General features: G+C 51.7%; 2 protein-coding genes across 4 annotated transcripts in view; one reads left to right on the forward strand and one right to left on the reverse strand.

The window, feature by feature from the left end:
* The window catches only part of GSK3B (glycogen synthase kinase 3 beta), a 50,969-nt gene that overhangs the window by 5,362 nt on the left and 20,373 nt on the right, over positions 1-25,234 (reverse strand). For all 3 annotated transcript variants that reach the window (XM_069944513.1, XM_069944512.1, XM_069944511.1), the window contains exons 2-7: positions 16,018-16,211; positions 8,633-8,716; positions 7,680-7,790; positions 7,097-7,227; positions 3,700-3,806; positions 2,517-2,614 (exon numbers count right to left, since the gene is read on the reverse strand). In XM_069944513.1, the coding sequence (XP_069800614.1) occupies positions 2,517-2,614; positions 3,700-3,806; positions 7,097-7,227; positions 7,680-7,790; positions 8,633-8,716; positions 16,018-16,211 (725 nt within the window). The remainder of the gene's footprint in view (positions 1-2,516; positions 2,615-3,699; positions 3,807-7,096; positions 7,228-7,679; positions 7,791-8,632; positions 8,717-16,017; positions 16,212-25,234) is intronic.
* On the forward strand, positions 8,760-10,893 carry LOC138768048 (uncharacterized). The gene is made up of 3 exons (XM_069946056.1): positions 8,760-8,794; positions 9,720-10,185; positions 10,795-10,893. Exons 1-3 carry the CDS (start codon positions 8,760-8,762, stop codon positions 10,891-10,893), a joined length of 600 nt encoding a protein of 199 aa, XP_069802157.1.

Here is a 25,234-nt window from a genome sequence, read left to right on the forward strand (position 1 = left end):
CTGTCACCAGAGAGGGGGGATATGGGGTCACTATCACCAGAGAGGGGGGATATGGGGTCACTATCACCATAGAGAGATGGGATAAGGGGTCACTATCACCAGAGCGGGGGGATATGGGGGTCACTATCACCAGAGCGGGGGGATGTGGGGTCACTATCACCAGAGCGGGGGGATATGGGGTCACTATCACCAGAGCGGGGGGATATGGGGTCACTATCACCAGAGCGGGGGGATATGGGGTCACTATCACCAGAGCGGGGGGATGTGGGGTCACTATCACCAGAGCGGGGGGATGTGGGGTCACTATCACCAGAGCGGGGGGATGTGGGGTCACTATCACCAGAGAGGGGGGATATGGGGTCACTATCACTAGAGAGGGGGATATGGGGTCACTATCACCATAGAGAGATGGGATATGGGGTCACTATCACCAGAGAGGGGGGAAAGGGGGTCACTATCTCCAGAGGGGGGGAATATGGGGGTCACTATCACCAGGGAGGGGGGATATGGGGTCACTATCACCAGAGAGAGGGGGGATATGGGGATCACTATCACCAGAGAGGGGGGATATGGGATCACTATCACCAGAGAGGGGAGATATGGGGTCACTATCACCAGAGCGGGAGGATGTGGGGTCACTATCACCAAAGAGGGGGGATATGGGGTCACTATCACCAGAGGGGGGGGGATATGACGTCACTATGACCAGAGGGGGGATATGGGGTCACTATCACCAGAGCGGGGGGATATGGGGTCACTATCACCAGAGCGGGGGGATATGGGGTCACTATCACCAGAGAGGGGGGATATGGGGTCACTATCACTAGAGAGGGGGATATGGGGTCACTATCACCATAGAGAGATGGGATATGGGGTCACTATCACCAGAGAGGGGGGAAAAGGGGGTCACTATCTCCAGAGGGGGGGGATATGGGGGTCACTATCACCAGGGAGGGGGGATATGGGGTCACTATCACCAGAGAGAGGGGGGATATGGGGGTCACTATCACCAGAGGGGGGGATATGGGATCACTATCACCAGAGAGGGGGGATATGGGGTCACTATCACCAGAGCGGGAGGATGTGGGGTCACTATCACCAAAGAGGGGGGATATGGGGTCACTATCACCAGAGAGGGGGGATATGGGGGTCACTATCACCAGAGAGGGGGGATATGAGGGTCACTATCACCAGAGAGGGGGGATATGAGGGTCACTATCACCAGAGAGGGGAGATATGGGGTCACTATGACCAGAGCGGAGGGATATGGGGTCACTATCACCAGAGGGGGGGGGGATATGACGTCACTATGACCAGAGGGGGGATATGGGGTCACTATCACCAGAGCGGGGGGATATGGGGTCACTATCACCAGAGGGGGGATATGGGGGTCACTATCACCAGAGGGGGGAGATATGGGGGTCACTATCACCAGAGAGGGGGGATATGGGGGTCACTATCACCAGAGAGGGGAGATATGGGGTCACTATCACCAGAGAGGGGGGATATGGGGTCACTATGACCAGAGCGGAGGGATATGGGGTCACTATCACCAGAGAGGGGGGATATGGGGGTCACTATCACCAGAGAGGGGAGATATGGGGTCACTATCACCAGAGAGGGGGGATATGGGGTCACTATGACCAGAGCGGAGGGATATGGGGTCACTATCACCAGAGAGGGGGGATATGGGGTCACTATCACCAGAGGGGGGGGATATGGGGTCACTATCACCAGAGCGGGGGGATATGGGGTCACTATCACCAGAGGGGGGGGGATATGGGGGTCACTATCACCAGAGGGGGGGGATATGGGGTCACTATCACCAGAGGGGGGGGGGGATATGGGGTCACTATCACCAGAGGGGGGGGATATGGGGTCACTATCACCAGAGCGGGGGGATATGGGGTCACTATCACCAGAGCGGGGGGGGGATATGGGGTCATTACCATCAAAGGGGGAAATATAGAGAGATTATAAGCGAGGGGGGCGGGGAATATGGGGTCACACAGTATACAGAGGAGAGGAGGTCACACAGTATACAGAGGAGAGGAGGTCACACAGTATACAGGGGAGAGGAGGTCACACAGTATACGGGGGAGAGGAGGTCACACAGTATACAGAGGAGAGGAGGTCACACAGTATACAGGGGAGAGGAGGTCACACAGTATACGGGGGAGAGGAGGTCACACAGTATACGGGGGAGAGGAGGTCACACAGTATACGGGGGAGAGGAGGTCACACAGTATACGGGGGAGAGGAGGTCACAGTATACGGGGGAGAGGAGGTCACACAGTATACGGGGGAGAGGAGGTCACACAGTATACGGGGGAGAGGAGGTCACACAGTATACGGGGGAGAGGAGGTCACACAGTATACGGGGGAGAGGAGGTCACACAGTATACGGGGAGAGGAGGTCACACAGTATACGGGGGAGAGGAGGTCACACAGTATACGGGGAGAGGAGGTCACACAGTATACAGGGGAGAGGTCACACAGTATACGGGGGTCCTTACCTTGATGATCTCCACCAGCTGATCCACCCCGCTGTCCCCGGGGAAGATGGGCTGCCCCAGTAGGAGCTCTGCCAGCACACAGCCCGCTGACCACACATCTGAGGAGAAAGAAGAAATCTACTACACATAATATATACAAACACAGCCTCCTCTGGCACCCCCGCTCCTCACTGCTGCAGCCTCCTCTGGCACCCCCGCTCCTCACTGCTGCAGCCTCCTCTGGCACCCCCGCTCCTCACTGCTGCAGCCTCCTCTGGCACACCCGCTCCTCACTGCTGCAGCCTCCTCTGGCACCCCTGCTCCTCACTGCTGCAGCCTCCTCTGGCACCCCCGCTCCTCACTGCTGCAGACTCCTCTGGCACACCCGCTCCTCACTGCTGCAGCCTCCTCTGGCACCCCCGCTCCTCACTGCTGCAGCCTCCTCTGGCACACCCGCTCCTCATTGCTGCAGCCTCCTCTGGCACACCCGCTCCTCTAGCACACCCGCTCCTCATTGCTGCAGCCTCCTCTGGCATACCCGCTCCTCACTGCTGCAGCCTCCTCTGGCACACCCGCTCCTCACTGCTGCAGACTCCTCTGGCAAACCCGCTCCTTATTGCTACTGCATCCTGGACAGGCTGACCGGACAGGGCCGCGTACCCCACTGACAGGACAGGGCCGCGTACCCCACTGACCGGACAGGGCCGCGTACCCCACTGACAGGACAGGGCCGCGTACCCCACTGACAGGACAGGGCCGCGTACCCCACTGACCGGACAGGGCCGCGTACCCCACGGACCGGACAGGGCCGCGTACCCCACGGACCGGACAGGGCCGCGTACCCCACTGACCGGACAGGGCCGCGTACCCCACTGACCGGACAGGGCCCCGTACCCCACTGACCGGACAGGGCCGCGTACCCCACTGACCGGACAGGGCCGCGTACCCCACTGACCGGACAGGGCCGCGTACCCCACTGACCGGACAGGGCCGCGTACCCCACTGACCGGACAGGGCCGCGTACCCCACTGACCGGACAGGGCCGCGTACCCCACTGACCGGACAGGGCCGCGTACCCCACTGACCGGACAGGGCCGCGTACCCCACTGACCGGACAGGGCCTGCGTAACTGATGTAAATTCCCCGATCCAAGAAATTAAACAGATGGAAGAGATCTCCATTTGGTAACAAGATGGCGGCTCACCTATGCTGGAGGTGTAATCAGTGGCCCCAAAGATCAACTCCGGGGCCCGATAGTACCGCGAGCAGATGTAGGAAACATTGGGCTCCCCACGCACCAACTGCTTCGCACTGTAGGAAAAGAGGCAAAAACTTTCAGAAACGACTGTAACGTACAATGTAATATATAACATATTATAAAACATATATCACATATCACCTGTATATGACATATCATATAATAGTCACATATAACCTGTATATAACATATGTTATATACAGGTGATATATGACTGGTATATGATATCATATATCGTATACCAATCAATATCATGTAGCAGTCATATATCACCTGTATATATCATATACCAGTCACATATCACCTGTATATAACATATCATATATCATATACCAGTCATATATCATATATCACCTGTATATAACATATCATATATCGTATACCAATCAATATCATGTAGCAGTCATACAGTATATCACCTGTATATATCATATACCAGTCACATATCACCTGTATTTAATATATCATATACCAGTCATATATCATATATCACGTACCAATCTAATATCACCTGTATATAACATATCATATACCAGTCACATTTCACCTGTATATAACATATACCAGTCATATATCACCTGTATATATCATATACCAGTCACATATCACCTGTATATATCATATACCAGTCACATATCACCTGTATAAATCATATACCAGTCACATATCACCTGTATATAACATATACCAGTCATATATCACCTGTATATATCATATACCAGTCACATTTCACCTGTATATATCATATACCAGTCACATTTCACCTGTATATATCATATACCAGTCACATATCACCTGTATATAACATATACCAGTCACATATCACCTGTATATATCATATACCAGTGACATTTCACCTGTATATATCATATACCAGTCACATATAACCTGTATATATCATATCATATACCAGTCATATATCACCTGTATATAACATATCATATACCAGTCATATATCACCTGTATATAACATATCATATACCAGTCATATATCACCTGTATATAACATATCATATACCAGTCACATATCACCTGTATATAACATATACCAGTCACATATCACCTGTATATGACATGACATATATGATATATACAGGTGATATGTGACTGGTATATGATATATACAGGTGATATGTGACTGGTATATGATATGTTATATACAGGTAATATGTGACTGGTATATGATATATACAGGTGATATGTGACTGGATTATGTTATATACAGGTGATATGGGACTGGTATATATATATATATATATATATATATATATATATATATATGTTATATACAGGTGATATTAGATTGGTACATGATATATGATATGTGACTGGTATATGATATGTTATATACAGGTAATATTTGACTGGTATATGATATGATATATACAGGTGATATATGACTGGTATATATGATATGATATATGCAGGTGATATGTGACTGGTATATGATATGATATATGCAGGTGATATGTGACTGGTATATCATATACCAGTCATATATCACCTGTATATAACATAACATATATACCAGTCAAATATTACCTGTATATAACATCATATACCAGTCACATATCATATACCAATCTAATATCACCTGTATATAAAATAACATATATACCAGTCACATATCACCTGTATATATCATATACCAGTCATATATCATATATCACGTACCAATCTAATATTACCTGTATATAACATAACATATATACCAGTCACATATCACCTGTATATATCATATACCAGTCACATATCACCTGTATATAACATATCATATACCAGTCACATATCACCTGTATATATCATATACCAGTCACATATCACCTGTATATAACATATCATATACCAGTCACATATCACCTGTATATATCATATACCAGTCACATATCACCTATATATAACATATCATATACCAGTCACATATCACCTGTATATATCATATACCAGTCACAGATCACCTGTATATAACATATCATATACCAGTTACATATCACCTGTATATAACATATCATGTACCAGTCACATATCACCTTTATATATCATATACCAGTCACATATCACCTGTATATAACATATCATATACCAGTCATATACCTATATATAACATATCATATACCAGTCACATATCACCTGTATATAACATATCATATATCATATACCAGTCATATATCACCTATATATAACATATCATATACCAGTCACATATCACCTGTATATATCATATACCAGTCACATATCACCTATATATAACATATCATATACCAGTCACATATCACCTGTATATATCATATACCAGTTACATATCACCTGTATATAACATATCATGTACCAGTCACATATCACCTTTATATATCATATCATGTACTAGTCACATATCACCTGTATATAACATATCATGTACCAGTCACATATCACCTGTATATATCATATACCAGTCATATATCACCTATATATAACATATCATATACCAGTCACATATCACCTGTATATATCATATACCAGTTACATATCACCTGTATATAACATATCATGTACCAGTCATATATCACCTGTATATATCATATACCAGTCATATATCACCTGTATATAACATATCATGTACCAGTCACATATCACCTTTATATAGCATATCATGTACTAATCACATATCACCTGTATATATCATATACCAGTCATATATCACCTATATATAACATATCATATACCAGTCACATATCACCTGTATATATCATATCCCAGTCACATATCACCTGTATATAACATATCATATACCAGTTACATATCACCTGTATATATCATATACCAGTCACATATCACCTATATATAACATATCATGTACCAGTCACATATCACCTGTATATAACATATCATGTACCAGTCACATATCACCTTTATATATCATATACCAGTCACATATCACCTGTATATATCATATATACCAGTCACATATCACCTGTATATAACATATCATGTACCAGTCACATATCACCTGTATATAACATATCATGTACCAGTCACATATCACCTTTATATATCATATACCAGTCACATATCACCTGTATATATGATATACCAGTCACATATCACCTGTATATAACATATCATATACCAGTCACATATCACCTGTATATATCATATATACCAGTCACATATCACCTGTATATAACATATCATGTACCAGTCACATATCACCTGTATATATCATATACCAGTCACATATCACCTGTGCCCTCAGGTGCCCCAATAATATATACAGGGGGCAGGACCCTCAGGTGCTCTGATCCCAGGAGCTCACAATCAGAGCTGCCTATCACACAGTCACGCCATTGCCGCGTTACCTTACCTGCCAAAGTCACAGAGCTTCAGCACGGCGGTGTCGGGGTCCAGCAGCAGGTTCTGTGGCTTGATGTCCCGATGGCAGATCCCAAAGGAATGGATGTAGGCTAAACTGCGGAACAGCTGATACATGTACAACTAAGGGAACAAGATGACACAGGACCAGAGTGACTGCAATGTACCCAGCAGCTCTGCTATACCATCATACGAACCCAATCCCTGCAGCTCTGCTATACCAACATACTAACCCAACCCCAGCGCTCTCAGCTATATCAACACGCTAACCCAATGCCAGCAGCTCTACTATACCAACATACTAATCCAACTGCAGCAGCTCTGCTATACCAACATGCTAACACAACCACAGAAGCTCTGTTATGCCAACATATTAACCCAACCCTAGCACCTCTGCATCACCACCCTCACCTACTGTACCCCCAAGCAGCTCTGCTATACATACAGGAGGGGTATACAGGATGCCCCAGCAGCAGGACCCCCGGGGTATACAGGATGCCCCCAGAAGCAGGACCCCCGGGGTACACAGGATGCCCCCAGCAGCAGGACCCCCGGGGTATACAGGATATAATCACCTTAACGTAGATCATGGGGAGCGCCTGCTTGGCTCGGCTGTAATGTCGGGCCACTCTGTACACCGTCTCCGGAACATAGTCCAGCACCAGGTTTAGGTACACCTCATCTTTCTATAGAAGGAAGAAATAATCCGGTAACATCCGCATACATCCCATAATACCAGTCACATCCAATAATACCAGTTACATCTCTTAATCCCAGTCACATCCCTAAATACCAGTAACATCCTGGATACATCCGATAATGGGGGGGGGGGGGGGGCAACCCGGCACACATCCCATAGCAGGGGTCACACATCCCATAGTGGAGGTCACACATCCCATAGTGGAGGTCACACATCCCATAGTGGAGGTCACACATCCCATAGCAGGGGTCACACATCCCATAGTGGAGGTCACACATCCCATAGTGGAGGTCACACATCCCATAGTGGAGGTCACACATCCCATAGTGGAGGTCACACATCCCATAGTGGAGGTCACACATCCCATAGTGGAGGTCACACATCCCATAGTGGAGGTCACACGTCCCATAGTGGAGGTCACACGTCCCATAGTGGAGGTCGCACGTCCAATAGTCGGGGTCACACGTCCCATAGTCGGGGTCACACGTCCCATAGTGGGGGTCACACGTCCCATAGTGGGGGTCACACGTCCCATAGAGGGGGTCACACGTCCCATAGAGGGGGTCACACGTCCCATAGCGGGGGTCACACGTCCCATAGCGGGGGTCACACGTCCAATAGCGGGGGTCACACGTCCAATAGCGGGGGTCACACATCCCATAGCGGGGGTCACACGTCCCATAGCAGGGGTCACACATCCCATAGTGGGGGTCACACGTCCCATAGCGGGGGTCACACATCCCATAGTGGGGGTCACACATCCCATAATCCCGGGGTCACACATCCCATAGTGGGGGTCACACATCCCATAATCCCGGGGTCCCTCACCTTCTCCCCGCTGGAGTAGAAGAAGTAGCGCAGCCGCACGATGTTGCAGTGGTCCAGCTTCCTCATTATCTGCAGCTCCCGGTTCTGAAATTTAAAACAGAAAATGTTAGGAGGGAATCTTGTCTCTATGGTTACTGAGCGCCGAGTCCTCCCCCCCCCCATGTTTCCAGCGCCCCCTGGAGGCAGAGAGGGGGCATACTGTGGGCTCAGCTCATCATTACTCCCATTCCTCCTGCTCTGCGGCCTCCTCTACACCCCCCCATCCTCCTGCTCTGCGGCCTCCTCTACACCCCCCCCCATCCTCCAGCTCTGCGGCCTCCTTTACACCCCCCATCCTCCAGCTCTGCGGCCTCCTTTACACCCCCCATCCTCCAGCTCTGCGGCCTCCTTTACACCCCCCCATCCTCCTGCTCTGCGGCCTCCTTTACACCCCCCATCCTCCAGCTCTGCGGCCTCCTTTACACCCCCCATCCTCCTGCTCTGCGGCCTCCTCTACACCCCCCCATCCTCCTGCTCTGCGGCCTCCTTTACACCCCCCATCCTCCTGCTCTCCGGCCTCCTCTACACCCCCCCATCCTCCTGCTCTGCGGCCTCCTTTACACCCCCCCCCCATCCTCCAGCTCTGCGGCCTCCTTTACACCCCCCCTCCTCCAGCTCTGCGGCCTCCTTTACACCCCCCATCCTCCAGCTCTGCGGCCTCCTTTACACCCCCCATCCTCCAGCTCTGCGGCCTCCTTTACACCCCCCATCCTCCAGCTCTGCGGCCTCCTTTACACCCCCCATCCTCCAGCTCTGCACCCTCCTCTCCATCCCCCAGCTCTGCGGCCTCCTCTCCATCCCCCAGCTCTGCGGCCTCCTCTCCATCCCCCAGCTCTGCGGCCTCCTCTCCATCCCCCAGCTCTGCGGCCTCCTCTCCATCCCCCAGCTCTGCGGCCTCCTCTCCATCCCCCAGCTCTGCGGCCTCCTCTCCATCCCCCAGCTCTGCACCCTCCTCTCCATCCCCCAGCTCTGCACCCTCCTCTCCATCCCCCAGCTCTGCACCCTCCTCTCCATCCCCCAGCTCTGCACCCTCCTCTCCATCCCCCAGCTCTGCGGCCTCCTCTCCATCCCCCAGCTCTGCGGCCTCCGCTCCATCCCCCAGCTCTGCGGCCTCCTCTCCATCCCCCAGCTCTGCGGCCTCCTCTCCATCCCCCAGCTCTGCACCCTCCTCTCCATCCCCCAGCTCTGCACCCTCCTCTCCATCCCCCAGCTCTGCACCCTCCTCTCCATCCCCCAGTTCTGCGGCCTCCTCTCCATCCCCCAGCTCTGCGGCCTCCTCTCCATCTCCCAGTTCTGCGGCCTCCTCTCCATCCCCCAGCTCTGAGGCCTCCTCTCCATCTCCCAGTTCTGCGGCCTCCTCTCCATCCCCCAGCTCTGCGGCCTCCTCTCCATCCCCCAGCTCTGCGGCCTCCTCTCCATCCCCCAGCTCTGCACCCTTCGCTCCATCCCCCAGCTCTGCGGCCTCCTCTCCATCCCCCAGCTCTGCGGCCTCCTCTCCATCCCCCAGCTCTGCGGCCTCCTCTCCATCCCCCAGCTCTGCGGCCTCCTCTCCATCCCCCAGCTCTGCACCCTCCTCTCCATCCCCCAGCTCTGCACCCTCCTCTCCATCCCCCAGCTCTGCACCCTCCTCTCCATCCCCCAGCTCTGCGGCCTCCTCTCCATCCCCCAGCTCTGCACCCTCCTCTCCATCCCCCAGCTCTGCGGCCTCCTCTCCATCTCCCAGTTCTGCGGCCTCCTCTCCATCCCCCAGCTCTGCGGCCTCCTCTCCATCCCCCAGCTCTGCGGCCTCCTCTCCATCCCCCAGCTCTGCGGCCTCCTCTCCATCCCCCAGCTCTGCGGCCTCCTCTCCATCCCCCAGCTCTGCGGCCTCCTCTCCATCTCCCAGTTCTGCAGCCTCCTCTCCATCCCCCAGCTCTGCGGCCTCCTCTCCATCCCCCAGCTCTGCGGCCTCCTCTCCATCTCCCAGTTCTGCAGCCTCCTCTCCATCCTCCTCTACCCTCCAGCTCTAATCTCTAGCACATGGCGAGTCTTGCAGGCGGCTGTGATCATGTGACTTATGGCAGCTCTGCAGGACAATGTGGGGGGCAGCTGTTTCCTGACTACTTTGAAGTTGATCTTTTCAGGGAGAGGAGGAAACCAGGCGGTGCGTCCGCAGTCCAGTCCGTAGTCACCTGCCCCCCGCACTAATACCATCTGCCCAGAACCCCAAGCTGCCCCAATAGAGAGGGCACATCACAGGAGAGCATGTAATAACCCTGTACTGAGGATACACACATGTAATAACCCTGTACTGAGGATACACACATGTAATAACCCTGTACTGAGGATACACACATGTAATAACCCTGTACTGAGGATACACACATGTAATAACCCTGTACTGAGGATACACACATGTAATAACCCTGTACTGAGGATACACACATGTAATAACCCTGTACTGAGGATACATACATGTAATAATCCTGCACTGAGGATACACACATGTAATAATCCTGCACTGAGGACACAGAGAACATAAAGTTTAAGGCTTTAAAGGGGAAGTCCGGGCAAAATAATTTTAAGATATGTTAGTGCCCAACAAAACTTATGAAAGACTAAAAGACATTTATTATGGGAGACGCAGCTATAGAGCATATTCCCTGCACTTCAGGTGTTCAGGTCCCTGCACTTACTACAGCATGGCGTGTTCAGGTCCCTGCACTTACTACAGCATGGCGTGTTCACGTGTCTGCACTTACTACAGCATGGCGTGTTCAGGTCCCTGCACTTACTACAGCATGGCGTGTTCAGGTCCCTGCACTTACTACAGCATGGCGTGTTCACGTGTCTGCACTTACTACAGCATGGCGTGTTCACGTGTCTGCACTTACTACAGCATGGCGTGTTCACGTGTCTGCACTTACTACAGCATGGCGTGTTCACGTGTCTGCACTTACTACAGCATGGCGTGTTCAGGTCCCTGCACTTACTACAGCATGGCGTCTTCAGGTCTAACCCCCCCCCCCAACACACACATCCCAGGGGACAGCAGGTGTACCAGTCTATACCCCCCACCCAGCACACACATCCCAGGGGGCAGCAAGTGTACCAGTCTAAACCCCCCCCAAGCACACACATCCCAGGAGGCAGCAGGTGTACCAGTCTATACCCCCCCCCCCCCCCAGCACACACATCCCAGGAGGCAGCAGGTGTACCAGTCTATACCCCCTCCCCCCCCAGCACACACATCCCAGGAGGCAGCAGGTGTACCAGTCTATACACCCCCACCCCCCCCACACACACACACATCCCAGGGGCAGCAGGTGTACCAGTCTATACCCCCCTCCCCTCCCCCCCAAAACACACATCCCAGGGGCAGAAGGTGTACCAGTCTATACCCCCCTCCCCTCCCCCCCAAAACACACATCCCAGGGGCAGCAGGTGTACCAGTCTATACCCCCCTCCCCTCCCCCCCAACACACACATCCCAGGGGCAGCAGGTGTACCAGTCTATACCCCCTCCCCCAGCACACACATCCCAGGGGGCAGCAGGTGTACCAGTCTATACCCCCCTCCCCTCCCCCCAACACACACATCCCAGGGGGCAGCAGGTGTACCAGTCTATACCCCCTCCCCCAGCACACACATCCCAGGGGGCAGCAGGTGTACCAGTCTATACCCCCTCCCCCAGCACACACATCCCAGGGGGCAGCACGTTACCAGTCTATACCCCCCCAACACACACATCCCAGGGGCAGCAGGTGTACCAGTCTATACCCCCCCCCCCAGCACACACATCCCAGGGGGCAGCAGGTGTACCAGTCTATACCCCCTCCCCCAGCACACACATCCCAGGGGGCAGCAGGTGTACCAGTCTATACCCCCCCCCCAGCACACACATCCCAGGGGGCAGCAAGTGTACCAGTCTATACCCCCTCCCCCAGCACACACATCCCAGGGGGCAGCAGGTGTACCAGTCTATACCCCCCCCCCCAGCACACACATCCCAGGGGGCAGCAAGTGTACCAGTCTATACCCCCTCCCCAATACACACATCCAGCAGGTGTAGCAGCCTATACCCCCCCCCCAGCACACACATCCCAGGGGGCAGCAGGTGTAGCAGCCTATACCCCCCCCCCCCCCCAATACACACATCCAGCAGGTGTAGCAGCCTATACCCCCCCCCCCCCACCAGCACACACATCCCAGGGGGCAGCAGGTGTACCAGCCTATACCCCCTCCCCCAGCACACACATCCCAGGGGGCAGCAGGTGTACCAGTCTATACCCCCCCCCCCCCCAGCACACACATCCCAGGGGGCAGCAGGTGTACCAGCCTATACCCCCCCCAATACACACATCCAGCAGGTGTAGCAGCCTATACCCCCCCCCCCACCAGCACACACATCCCAGGGGGGTTGAGGAGGATTTGTCTGTCCTGACTAGTGATGCTGATGCTGTGTAATACCAGTATGTATGGATGCTGCTGCTGTGTAGTAGCAGTATGTATGTATGTATGTATGTATGTATGTAAGTATGGATGCTGCTGTGTAATACCAGTATGTATGTATGGATGCTGCTGCTGTGTAATACCAGTATGCATGTATGGATGGATGATGCTGTGTAATACCAGTATGCATGTATGGATGGATGATGCTGCTGTGTAATACCAGTATGTATGTATGGATGCTGCTGCTGTGTAATACCAGTATGTATGTATGTATGGATGCTGATGCTGTGTAATACCAGTATGTATGTATGGATGCTGCTGCTGTGTAATACCAGCATGTATGTATGTATGTATGGATGGATGCTGCTGCTGTGTAATACCAGTATGTATGTATGGATGTTGCTGCTGTGCAGTACCAGTATGGATGTATGTATGTATGTATGGATGCTGCTGCTGTGTAATACCAGTATGTATGTATGTATGGATGTTGCTGCTGTGCAGTACCAGTATGGATGTATGTATGGCCGATACTGCTGTGTAGTACCAGGCACACTTACATAGTGTAAAGCTGCAGTATGACATAAAGGGCAAAAATAATAATAAAATAAAATCTTTCTTACATATTGATGTGTTAAATTGTAGTGGGCAGAATTCTCCAATTTTAGCTGGACTGCTGCGGCATGTGTGCGGGGTCCGGTGGGCCGGGACTGTTGCGGCATGTGTGCGGGGTCCGGTGGGCCGGGACTGTTGCGGCATGTGTGCGGGGTCCGGTGGGCCGGGACTGTTGCGGCATGTGTGCGGGGTCCGGCGGGCCGGGACTGTTGCGCCATGTGTGCGGGGTCCGGCGGGCCGGGACTGTTGCGGCATGTGTGCGGGGTCGGGTGGGCCGGGACTGTTGCGGCATGTGTGCGGGGTCCGGTGGGCCGGGACTGCAGTGGCATGTGTGCGGGGCCTGGCCGGGGCGGGGGGAGTTTTGGTTGGTATAGTGAGCGGCGTCCGGGAGTGACAGCGCGGCAGGGGGAGGAGAACAAAACATGACCGCATGGAGCAGGAGCTGCTGAGCAGAGAGGTGAGGTAACAGCTCTACACCTACCACTATTTGAAGTTCGCACTGCTGTTAGCGAGGGGCGGGCCGAGGAGGTGCTGGGGAGGCGGGGGACGGCACACTGACAGGAGCTCAGCTAGCCAGTAGCCACCTGTTATGTTCTCTTAATATGTTATGCTGCGCTATTGCGCAGCTTAACATAAAGTATCGAATCCTGGGAATCCTGGTACTGAACCGTTTTTTTGCAGTAGTATCGATATTTCGGTGCATCCCTAGTCCTGACAGCTGTCCCCCCAACACCACACCCCCCAGCGCAGCCTCCACACCGCACACCCCAGCGCAGCCTCAACACCGCACACCCCAGCGCAGCCTCCACACCGCACACCCCAGCGCAGCCTCCACACCGCACACCCCAGCGCAGCCTCCACACCGCACACCCCAGCGCAGCCTCCACACCGCACACCCCAGCGCAGCCTCCACACCGCACACCCCAGCGCAGCCTCCACACCGCACACCCCAGCGCAGCCTCCACACCGCACACCCCAGCGCAGCCTCCACACCGCACACCCCAGCGCAGCCTCCACACCGCACACCCCAGCGCAGCCTCCACACCGCACACCCCAGCGCAGCCTCCACATACTACCCCCTGCACCCCCATTTTATCAGATTCATAAGTACAGCCGTCTCCTTGTCATGTCTGCAGCAGCGTCTCCTCATGTACAGGCAGCTCCCCCCCCATACCTCCCCCGGGTGCAGCCTCACTTCTCTACACTGCGCCCTGCAGCCACATCATCGGGGTCACACAGCCCGATGGAGGGAGCAGCAAGAGGGGAATAATATCTTCTCCTGGGAATGGACTCCTGCAGGTACGGTACATCCCCCCCCCCCCCAAAGTACTGCAGGTGTAGTATTGCCCCCCCCCCCCAAAGTACTGCAGGTGTAGTATTGCCCCCCCCCCCCCCACAGTCCTATAGATATGGTATCACCCCCCACCCCGAGTCCTATAGGTATGGTATCTCCCTCCCCCAGAGTCCTATTGGTATGGTTCCCCCCCCAGAGTCCTATAGATATGGTATCCCCCCCACCCCGAGTCCTATAGGTATGGTATCCCCCTCCCCCAGAGTCCTATTGGTATGGTTCCCCCCCCAGAGTCCTATAGGTATGGTATCCCCCTCCCCCAGAGTCCTATAGGTATGGTTCCCCCCCAGAGTCCTAAAGGTATGATATCCCCCTCCCCCAAAGTCATATTGGTATGGTATCCCCCTCCCCCAGAGTCCTATAGGTATGGTTCCCCCCCAGAGTCCTAAAGGTATGATATCCCCCTCCCCCAAAGTCATATTGGTATGGTATCCCCCTCCCCCAGAGTCCTAAAGGTATGGTATCCCCCCCACCCCGAGTCCTATAGGTATGGTATCCCCCTCCCTCAGAGTCCTATAGGTATGGTTACCCCCCAGAGTCCTAAAGGTATGGTATCCCCCTCCCCCAAAGTCATATTGGTATGGTATCCCCCTCCCCCAGAGTCCTAAAGGTATGGTATCCCCCTCCCCCAGAGTCATATTGGTATGGGCGTCTGGAGCCATTGCGGTCACAAATCACACAGCAGTGACTATTGCACAACCTGCATATTAATAGCAGCAACGCAGCCACCCCACACTGCTACTGGTTAACCTCTCCAGGGACTGACAGCGCAATACTCTCCCACCCCACACAGGGGCGACACACAATCCCTTATGTGAGATCTGCAGCTTAGAGTATATATGGAGAGCGGGGTCAGGACCATGTGCAGCCATATGGGGAACCCTACCTGTAAATACATCCCCCTGGAGTGACCCCCCCTCTACATATGACCCCTCGTGGTGACACCGCTCACCTTGAACCTCTTGTCCTGCAGGACCTTCTTAATGGCCACCAGCTCTCCTGAGTCGCACAGTTTGGCCTGGTAGACCACACCAAAGGAGCCATTACCGATCACCTTGGTGTCTGTGTAGCTGACCTCCTGCTGCCGGTCCGGACCCTGACCCGGAGTCGCTACTACTGTGGTGACTTTACTGCCGTCCTTGTCTCCTGGGAAAAGAAAAAATACCATGTAAAGACCATGGAAGGCAAGCAAGACTGTATAACCTTTCCTCACACTCACATTCAAACCAATCCACCATGGCCAAAGACCTGTCTAAGGACACCAGGGACAACACTGTAGACATGCACAAGGCTGGGATGGGCTACAGGACAATAGGCAGAAGCTTGGTGAGACAGCAACAACTGCCCCCTCATGGATTACAATGCCGCAGGACACACATGGTCCCCCTCCTAACACCAGCACATGTCCAGGCCCGTGTAACATCACCAATGACTGAGTGATCCAGAGGAGACATGGGAGAAGGTCATGTGACCAGATCAGACCAATGTACAACTTTCTGGTATCAACTCCACTTGATGTGCTAAGAAGGAAACCCGAGACAACTAACTGAGGAAACCCAGAGCCGGGACAACTAACTGAGGAAACCCCCAGCCGGGACAACTAACTGAGGAAACCCCCAGCCGGGACAACTAAGGAGGAAACCCCCAGCCGGGACAACTAACTGAGGAAACCCCCAGCCGGGACAACTAAGGAGGAAACCCCCAGCCGGGACAACTAAGGCTACGTTCACACAGAGCAAAAGGAGCGGATTACGCAAGGAAATATTTCCGCCTGAAATCAACTGACGCTGAATTCCGAGCAGAATATAAGCAGAATGCAAGCAGAATCCCTGCGTATTCTGCTAGGAAAGTGTTCAGCTCGTAATCAGCTCTTGACAAATTCAGCGCGGAATACTCGAGGAATCCGCGCTGAATCCGCATGCATTCAGCGCTGAAATTCAGCGAGTATTTGGTGAGTAAACTAGACTATACCAGAACATATACTAGAATCCTCCTCCCCCCCCCCTTTCCCCATTTCCGCGCTGATTCAGCGAGTAATTTCCTCTTGTATTACGCTTGTATTCCGCGCTGAATCCGCGCTGAATCCGCGCTGAAACAGAAAATCAGAGCCCCATTGATTTGTATAGGCTTCCGCTAGCGGAAGAATGAACATGTTCATTCTTCTGGCGGAAAGCGGATTAGTTCAGTGCGGAAATTCCACTGTGTGAACTGCAGAGCAGAATTTCCATTCAACACAATGGAAATTAGCTCTGCACCTATTTTAACGGCTGAAATTTCAGCGCTGATTCAGCGCAGAAATTCAGCTGCTTTTGCTCAGTGGGAACGAGCCCTAAGGAGGAAACCCACAGCCGGGACAACTAAGGAGGAAACCCCCAGCCGGGACAACTAAGGAGGAAACCCACAGCCGGGACAACTAAGGAGGAAACCCACAGCCGGGACAACTAAGGAGGAAACCCCCAGCCGGGACAACTAAGGAGGAAACCCCCAGCCGGGACAACTAAGGAGGAAACATACAGCCGGGACAACTAAGGAAGAGACACACAGCCGGGACAACTAAGGAAGAAACCCACAGCCGGGACAACTAAGGAGGAGACACACAGCCGGGACAACTAAGGAGGAAACACACAGACGGGACAACTAACTGAGGAAACCCCCAGCCGGGACAACTAACTGAGGAAACCCCCAGCCGGGACAACTAACTGAGGAAACCCCCAGCCGGGACAACTAAGGAGGAAACACACAGCCGGGACAACTAAGGAGGAAACACACAGCCGGGACAACTAAGGAAGAAACCCACAGCCGGGACAACTAAGGAGGAAACACACAGGTGGGACAACTAAGGAGGAAACACACAGACGGGACAACTAAGGAGGAGACACACAGCCGGGACAAGTAAGGAGGAAACCCCCAGCCGGGACAACTAAGGAGGAGACACGCAGCCGGGACAACTAAGGAGGAAACCCACAGCCGGGACAACTAAGGAGGAAACACACAGCTGGGACAGGTAAGGAAGAAACCCACAGCCGGGACAACTAAGGAGGAGACACACAGCCGGGACAACAAAGAAGGAAACACACAGCCGGGACAACTAAGGAGGAAACACACAGCCGGGACAACTAAGGAAGAAACCCACAGCCGGGACAACTAACTGAGGAAACCCACAGCCGGGACAACTAAGGAGGAAACACACAGCCGGGACAACTAAGGAGGAAACCCACAGCCGGGACAACTAAGGAGGAAACACACAGCCGGGGCAACTAAGGAGGAGACACGCAGCCGGGACAACCGAGGAGGAAACCCAGAGCCGGGACAACTAAGGAGGAGACACGCAGCCGGGACAACTAAGGAGGAAACACACAGCCGGGACAACTAAGGAGGAAACCCAGAGCCGTGACAACTAAGGAGGAAACCCACAGCTGGGACAACTAAGGAGGAAACACACAGCTGGGACAACTAAGGAGGAAACACACAGCTGGGACAACTAAGGAGGAAACACACAGCCGGGACAACTAAGGAGGAAACACACAGCCGGGACAACTAAGGAGGAAACACACAGCCGAGACAACTAAGGAGGAGACCCACAGCCGGGACAACTAAGGAGGAAACCCAGAGCCGGGACAACTAAGGAGGAAACACACAGCTGGGACAGGAAGGAGGAAACCCACAGCCGGGACAAGAAGGAGGAAACCCACAGCCGGGACAACTAAACACAATAGGAAATCGATGGAGGGAGTTGTAACTCAATGTAGCCCCCAGCAATAATATACTTATTATTCTCCTGTATATACACAATATTTACAGCATATACATCACACTCCATGGATAGAAGGATGGCTCCCCTCTGTGTGTGTGATGGATGGCTCCCCCTCTGTGTGTGATGGATGGCTCCCCCTCTGTGTGTGATGGATGGCTCCCCCTCTGTGTGTGATGGATGGCTCCCCCTCTGTGTGTGATGGATGGCTCCCCTCTGTGTGTGATGGATGGCTCCCCTCTGTGTGTGTGATGGATGGCTCCCCTCTGTGTGTGTGATGGATGGCTCCCCCTCTGTATGTGTGATGGATGGCTCCCCCTCTGTGTGTGATGGATGGCTCCCCTCTGTGTGTGATGGATGGCTCCCCTCTGTGTGTGATGGATGGCTCCCCTCTGTGTGTGATGGATGGCTCCCCTCTGTGTGTGATGGATGGCTCCCCTCTGTGTGTGATGGATGGCTCCCCCTCTATGTGTGTGATGGATGGCTCCCCCTCTATGTGTGTGATGGATGGCTCCCCCTCTATGTGTGTGATGGATGGCTCCCCCTCTATGTGTGTGATGGATGGCTCCCCCTCTATGTGTGTGATGGATGGCTCCCCCTCTCTGTGTGTGATGGATGGCTCCCCCTCTCTGTGTGTGATGGATGGCTCCCCCTCTCTGTGTGTGATGGATGGCTCCCCCTCTCTGTGTGTGATGGATGGCTCCCCCTCTCTGTGTGTGATGGATGGCTCCCCCTCTGTGTGTGAGATGGATGGCTCCCCCTCTGTGTGTGAGATGGATGGCTCCCCTCCGTGTGTGTGATGGATGGCTCCCCCTCTATGTGTGTGATGGATGGCTCCCCCTCTATGTGTGTGATGGATGGCTCCCCCTCTATGTGTGTGATGGATGGCTCCCCCTCTATGTGTGTGATGGATGGCTCCCCCTCTGTGTGTGATGGATGGCTCCCCCTCTATGTGTGTGATGGATGGCTCCCCCTCTATGTGTGTGATGGATGGCTCCCCCTCTATGTGTGTGATGGATGGCTCCCCTCTGTGTGTGTGATGGATGGCTCCCCTCTGTGTGTGTGATGGATGGCTCCCCTCTGTGTGTGATGGATGGCTCCCCTCTGTGTGTGATGGATGGCTCCCCCTCTGTATGTGTGATGGATGGCTCCCCTCTGTGTGTGATGGATGGCTCCCCCTCTGTATGTGTGATGGATGGCTGCCCCTCTGTGTGTGATGGATGGCTGCCCCTCTATGTGTGATGGATGACTCCCCCTCTGTGTGTGATGGATGGCTCCCCCTCTGTATGTGTGATGGATGGCTCCCCTCTGTGTGTGATGGATGGCTGCCCCTCTATGTGTGATGGATGGCTCCCCCGTCTGTGTGTGATGGATGGCTCCCCCTCTGTATGTGTGATGGATGGCTGCCCCTCTGTGTGTGATGGATGGCTGCCCCTCTGTGTGTGATGGATGGCTGCCCCTCTATGTGTGATGGATGGCTCCCCTCTGTGTGTGTGATGGATGGCTCCCCCTCTGTATGTGTGATGGATGGCTCCCCCTCTGTATGTGTGATGGATGGCTACCCCTCTGTGTGTGATGGATGGCTCCCCCTCTGTATGTGTGATGGATGGCTGCCCCTCTGTGTGTGATGGATGGCTCCCCCTCTGTATGTGTGATGGATGGCTGCCCCTCTATGTGTGATGGATGGCTCCCGGGTCTACATGACAATACCCCAGATGATTGTGTCGCCCTGTGTAGTCTCTGCCAATTTATCATGTTTAATAATATCTCTGCTTGCTGTCAAACAGGAATGTTCACAGAAGTGTATCCTGGTCATGTGATGCGCACCATGTGACCAGCACTGTCTTGCTCCATTACATACAGTGAAGTATGGTGGTTACTGGCCCTTTAACCCCTTAAGGACAGAGCCTGAAATGGCCTTAATGACAGAGACAAATTTTATGAATATGACCAGTGTCACTTTATTCATTAATAACTTCGGGATGCTTTTACCTATCCGGCTGATTCTGAGATTGTTTTCTCGTGACATATTGTACTTTACATTTCTGGTAAATTGGAGTCGATACTCATAACGAATCTTTATGAAAAAACCCCAAATAATGTGAAAAAATGTGAAAAACTGCATTTTTCCAACTTTTAAACTTTTTTGCGTATACAGAAAGTGGTTATACCACATAAATTATATATTAAATAGCATTAGCAACATGTCTACTTTATGTTGGCGGCATTTATTAAACTATCTTTCATTTTTTTTAGACGATAGGAAGCTTAAAACATTAGCAGCAAATTTCAAAATTTTCAGTAAAATTTCAAAATCAGATATTTTTAGGGACCTGTTCAGGTTTAAAGTGTATTTGAGGGGCCTGTATGTTAGAAAGCCCCACAAAGCACCCCATTTCAGAAACTGCACCCCCCACACTCTGCAAAAGCATATCCAGAAAGTGTTTTAACCCTTTAGGGGAGTCACAGAAATAAAAGCTAAGTGTGTAAGAAATTTAAAAATTTTAATTTTCTGTGCAGAGATTTTATAGTAATCCAATATTTTTCATAATTATAAACCTATTACCAGAGAAATGCACCCCAATATTGATTGCCCCGTTTCTGCAGTTTATAGAAATACCCCATATGTGGCCCTATTGCGCTATTTGACGCAACCACAAGCCTCAGATATAAGGGAGCGCCTAGTGAATTTCAACGCCTCCATTATATTTGGTCATTTCTGACTGTACCACTTCAGGTTGGCAGAGGCTCTGGGGTGCCAAAACCTAAAAAACACCCCTAAAGGGACACCATTTAGAAAACTACACCCCTCAAGGAATGTAACAAGGGGTGCGGTGAGCATTTGGACCCCACAGGTGTGTCACAGATTTTCCCAACAATATGGCGTGAAAAAAGAAAAATTTATTTTTTACACTAAAACGTTCTAGCCTTCAATTTTTCATTTTCTTAAAGGGATAAGAGGAAAAAAAAGACACAAAATGTGTAGCGCAGTTTCTCCCGAGTACAGAAATACCCCACATGTGGCGATAAAGTGCCAAGGGGGCGCAGGACGAGCCTCCAAAAGGAAGGAGCGCCAATTGGCTTTTGGAAGCTGAATTTCACTGGAAAGGATTTCAAGGGCCATGTCGCATTTACAGAGCCCTCGTGCTGCCAAGACACTGGAAACCCCCCCCAAGTGACCCCATTCTGGAAACTACACCCCTCAAGGAATCTAACAAGGGGCACAGTGAGCATATGGACCCCACTGGTGACGGGCACAAATGTGGAGCAATGTGACGTAAAAGTAAAAAATTTCATTTTTTCACTTTCATGGCACAAATGTGCCCGTCATCAAGGGGTCCATATCCTCATTGCACCTCTTGTTAGATTCCCTGAGGGGTGCAGTTTCCAGAATGGGGTCACTTGTGGGGGGTTTCCAGTGTTTTGGCAGCACAAGGGCTCTGTAAATGCGACATGGCGTTCATCATCCATTCTAGCCAAATCCAACCTCCAAAATCCAAATGGCGCTCCTTTCCTTCGGAGGCTTGCCCTGCGCCCACATGGCGCTTTATGTCCACATGTGGGGTATTTACGGACTCGGGGGAAATTGCTCTACACATATTGTGTGTTTTTTTCTCTTTTAACCCCTTGTGAAAATGATAGATTCAAGGCTAAACCAACATTATAGTGTAAAAAATTTAATATTTCATTTTCACGCCACATTGTTTCACATTTGTGCCCGTCACCAGTGGGGTCCATATGCTCACTACACCCCTTGTTACATTCCTTGAGGGGTGTAGTTTCCATAATGGGGTCACTTGTGGGGGGTTTTCAACTGTCTTGGCAACACAGAGGCCTTTTGAATGCAACATGGCCCCTCGAAATCCATTCCATCCAAATCCAGCCTTCAAAAACCAAATGGCGCTCCGTCCCTTCGGAGGCTTACCCTGCACCCGCATGGCGCTTTATGTCCACATGTGGGGTATTTCCGTACTCAGGGGAAATTGCTCTACACATTTATTGTTTTTTTTTTATCTTTTAGCCCCTTGTGAAAATGAAAAAATCATGACAAGATTAATGATTTAGAGTAAAAATTTTACAAAAATTACACTAAATGTTGGTCTAGCCTTGATTTTTTCCATTTCCACAAGGGGTTAAAAAAGAAAATGAACACAAAACGTGTAGGGTAGTTTCCCCTGAGTACGAAAATACCCCACATGTGGGCATAATGTGCCATATGGGCACAGGGCAAGCCACCAAAGGGACAGAGCGCCATTTAGAGGCTGGAATGGAGGATGGAGGCCATGTCGCAATTACAAAGCTCCTGTGCTGCCAGGTCAGTAGAAACCCCCCACAAGTGACCCCATTCTGGAAACTACACCCCATAAGGAATCTAACAAGGGGGGCAGTGAGCATATGGACCCCACTGGTGACAGTCACTTACGTAGAACATGTGCCGAGAAAATAAAAAATACCATTTTTTTCATTTTCATGTCCCAAATGTGGCCGTCACCAGGGGGCCATATCCCCGCTGCCCCCCTTGTTAGATTCCTTATGGGGTGTAGTTTCCAGAATGGGGTCACTTGTGGGGGGTTTCTACTGTCCTGGCCGCACAGAGGCTTTGTAATTGCATCATGGCATCCTCTAATGGGAATGGCGGCCATACCTACTTAGCTGGGGAAAAGGGACAATTCTAATTTATTTGGGGGTATTAGGGCAATTATTAGTTTATAAGGTTGGAAATGACAGGTGTCCATCAAATTCAACCTGTGTTAATCCAGAGGAAGGCAAAAACCCCTCGTGAGGAAGACGACAGTAGCCTCATCACAGGGGAAAAATTCCTTCCCGACTCCATAATGGCGATCAGAATAAACCCCGGATCAACGTGACCCCTGAAATAGGAATAAGGGACAGAATTTAGATAATGTAGAACTCCAATGACGTGTGGTACGCCTTGGAGCGATCCAGTATGCAGAGGCCGGGGTGATCAGGACAGGTGTCACACTGGTAAATGGTGTCCTTCCTGATCCCCCTATTACGCCACACTCTGCACTTCTTCTGGGGTCTCCTGTTCTCCAGTGTGGGGGACGTCACCTGGAAAATGTTGTCCTGGTGCGATCCGGGGTCCTTCATATCCAGAAGTGCTGGGTCCGCTCCATGGCTGCTAAATATTAGGGCTTTATTACTGCTTCTGATATTTCGGATTGTGCCGCAAGCTACAGTAGCTCGGGCAGCGAGGGACCGGAAGAGGGGGCGCTGGTATAAAAGTTATCCCCGTACAGGTGGTGACCTTTATCCAGCAGTGGGAAGATCAGTTCCCGGACGATCTTTCCACTTGTTCCGCGGATGGGGGGGGCGGGGGCATTTGGGGGCTGGATTCGGGTGTCCCTTCCTACATACACTCTAAGGGTACGTGCACACTGCGGAATCGCGACAGATAACCCTTCGTGCATTCCACAGCTGGCACCCACCGGCGGAGTGATGCAGGCGCACGTCTCCACACGTGTCATAGACTCCATTCTATGCACGGGCGGATTCCGCTCTCCGTCCAATGTATTCATTCTTTGGATGGACGACGGAATCCGCCCGTGCATAGAATGGAGTCTATGACACGAGTAGAGACATGCGCCCGCATCAGTCTGCCGGCGGGTGCCAGCTGCGGAATGCACGAAGGGTTATCCTTCGCCATTCCGCAGTGTGCACGTACCCTAAATCTGTAAGTGTACCCAGAGGTACGCTCACAGAGTTTGTAGAATTTCACACCATACCGTGATCTCGTATTGGGACGGTACTGGCGGAAAAGACGTGTCTGGGGGGCAGCGTACGCTACGCTACCCCCAGACATGTCACTGGATGATGAGGACGATGAGGATGAATGGAGGAAAGAAGGATCCCCCCATTCATCCTCACTGGCTGTTTCGGTGTCGGAGGCAATAATAGCGTATGCGTCCGACACCGAAAACAACCTGGGGGTCATCTTTATACGGGGACTAGTATATGGGGTATGTAGTGGTGTAGTGTCAAACTTTATTCAATGTAGTGTGGTGTAATGTAGTGTTTTTTACATGTTTTTTTTACAGTAAGTATAAAAAAAAAAACTACGCCAACAAAGGAGTTGCTGATAAATGCCGCACTTATGCGCGGCACTTATCAGCAGACCGTGGCAGTAGAATATAGAAAAAAAAACACCCCACGCCAAAAAGGAGGAGTTGCTGATTACCAGCGCACTTTCGTGCGATGCTGATCAACACTCAGCGGCGATAGGGTGCGGAAAATAGAAAAAAAAAAAATTTTGAAAAAAAACTTTTTCTACATTCTGAACATCTCTGTAGCTGCTGATAAGTGTATTATACATATCAGCCGCTAGAGGGCAGCAGAGCGCAAAATCCGGAAAATGACGAGGCTGGAGCCGAAAATAGCCGAAAGAAGACGACGGGGA

The sequence above is a fragment of the Dendropsophus ebraccatus genome, chromosome 11 (assembly GCF_027789765.1).
Source record: "Dendropsophus ebraccatus isolate aDenEbr1 chromosome 11, aDenEbr1.pat, whole genome shotgun sequence".
Lineage (NCBI taxonomy): Eukaryota > Metazoa > Chordata > Amphibia > Anura > Hylidae > Dendropsophus > Dendropsophus ebraccatus.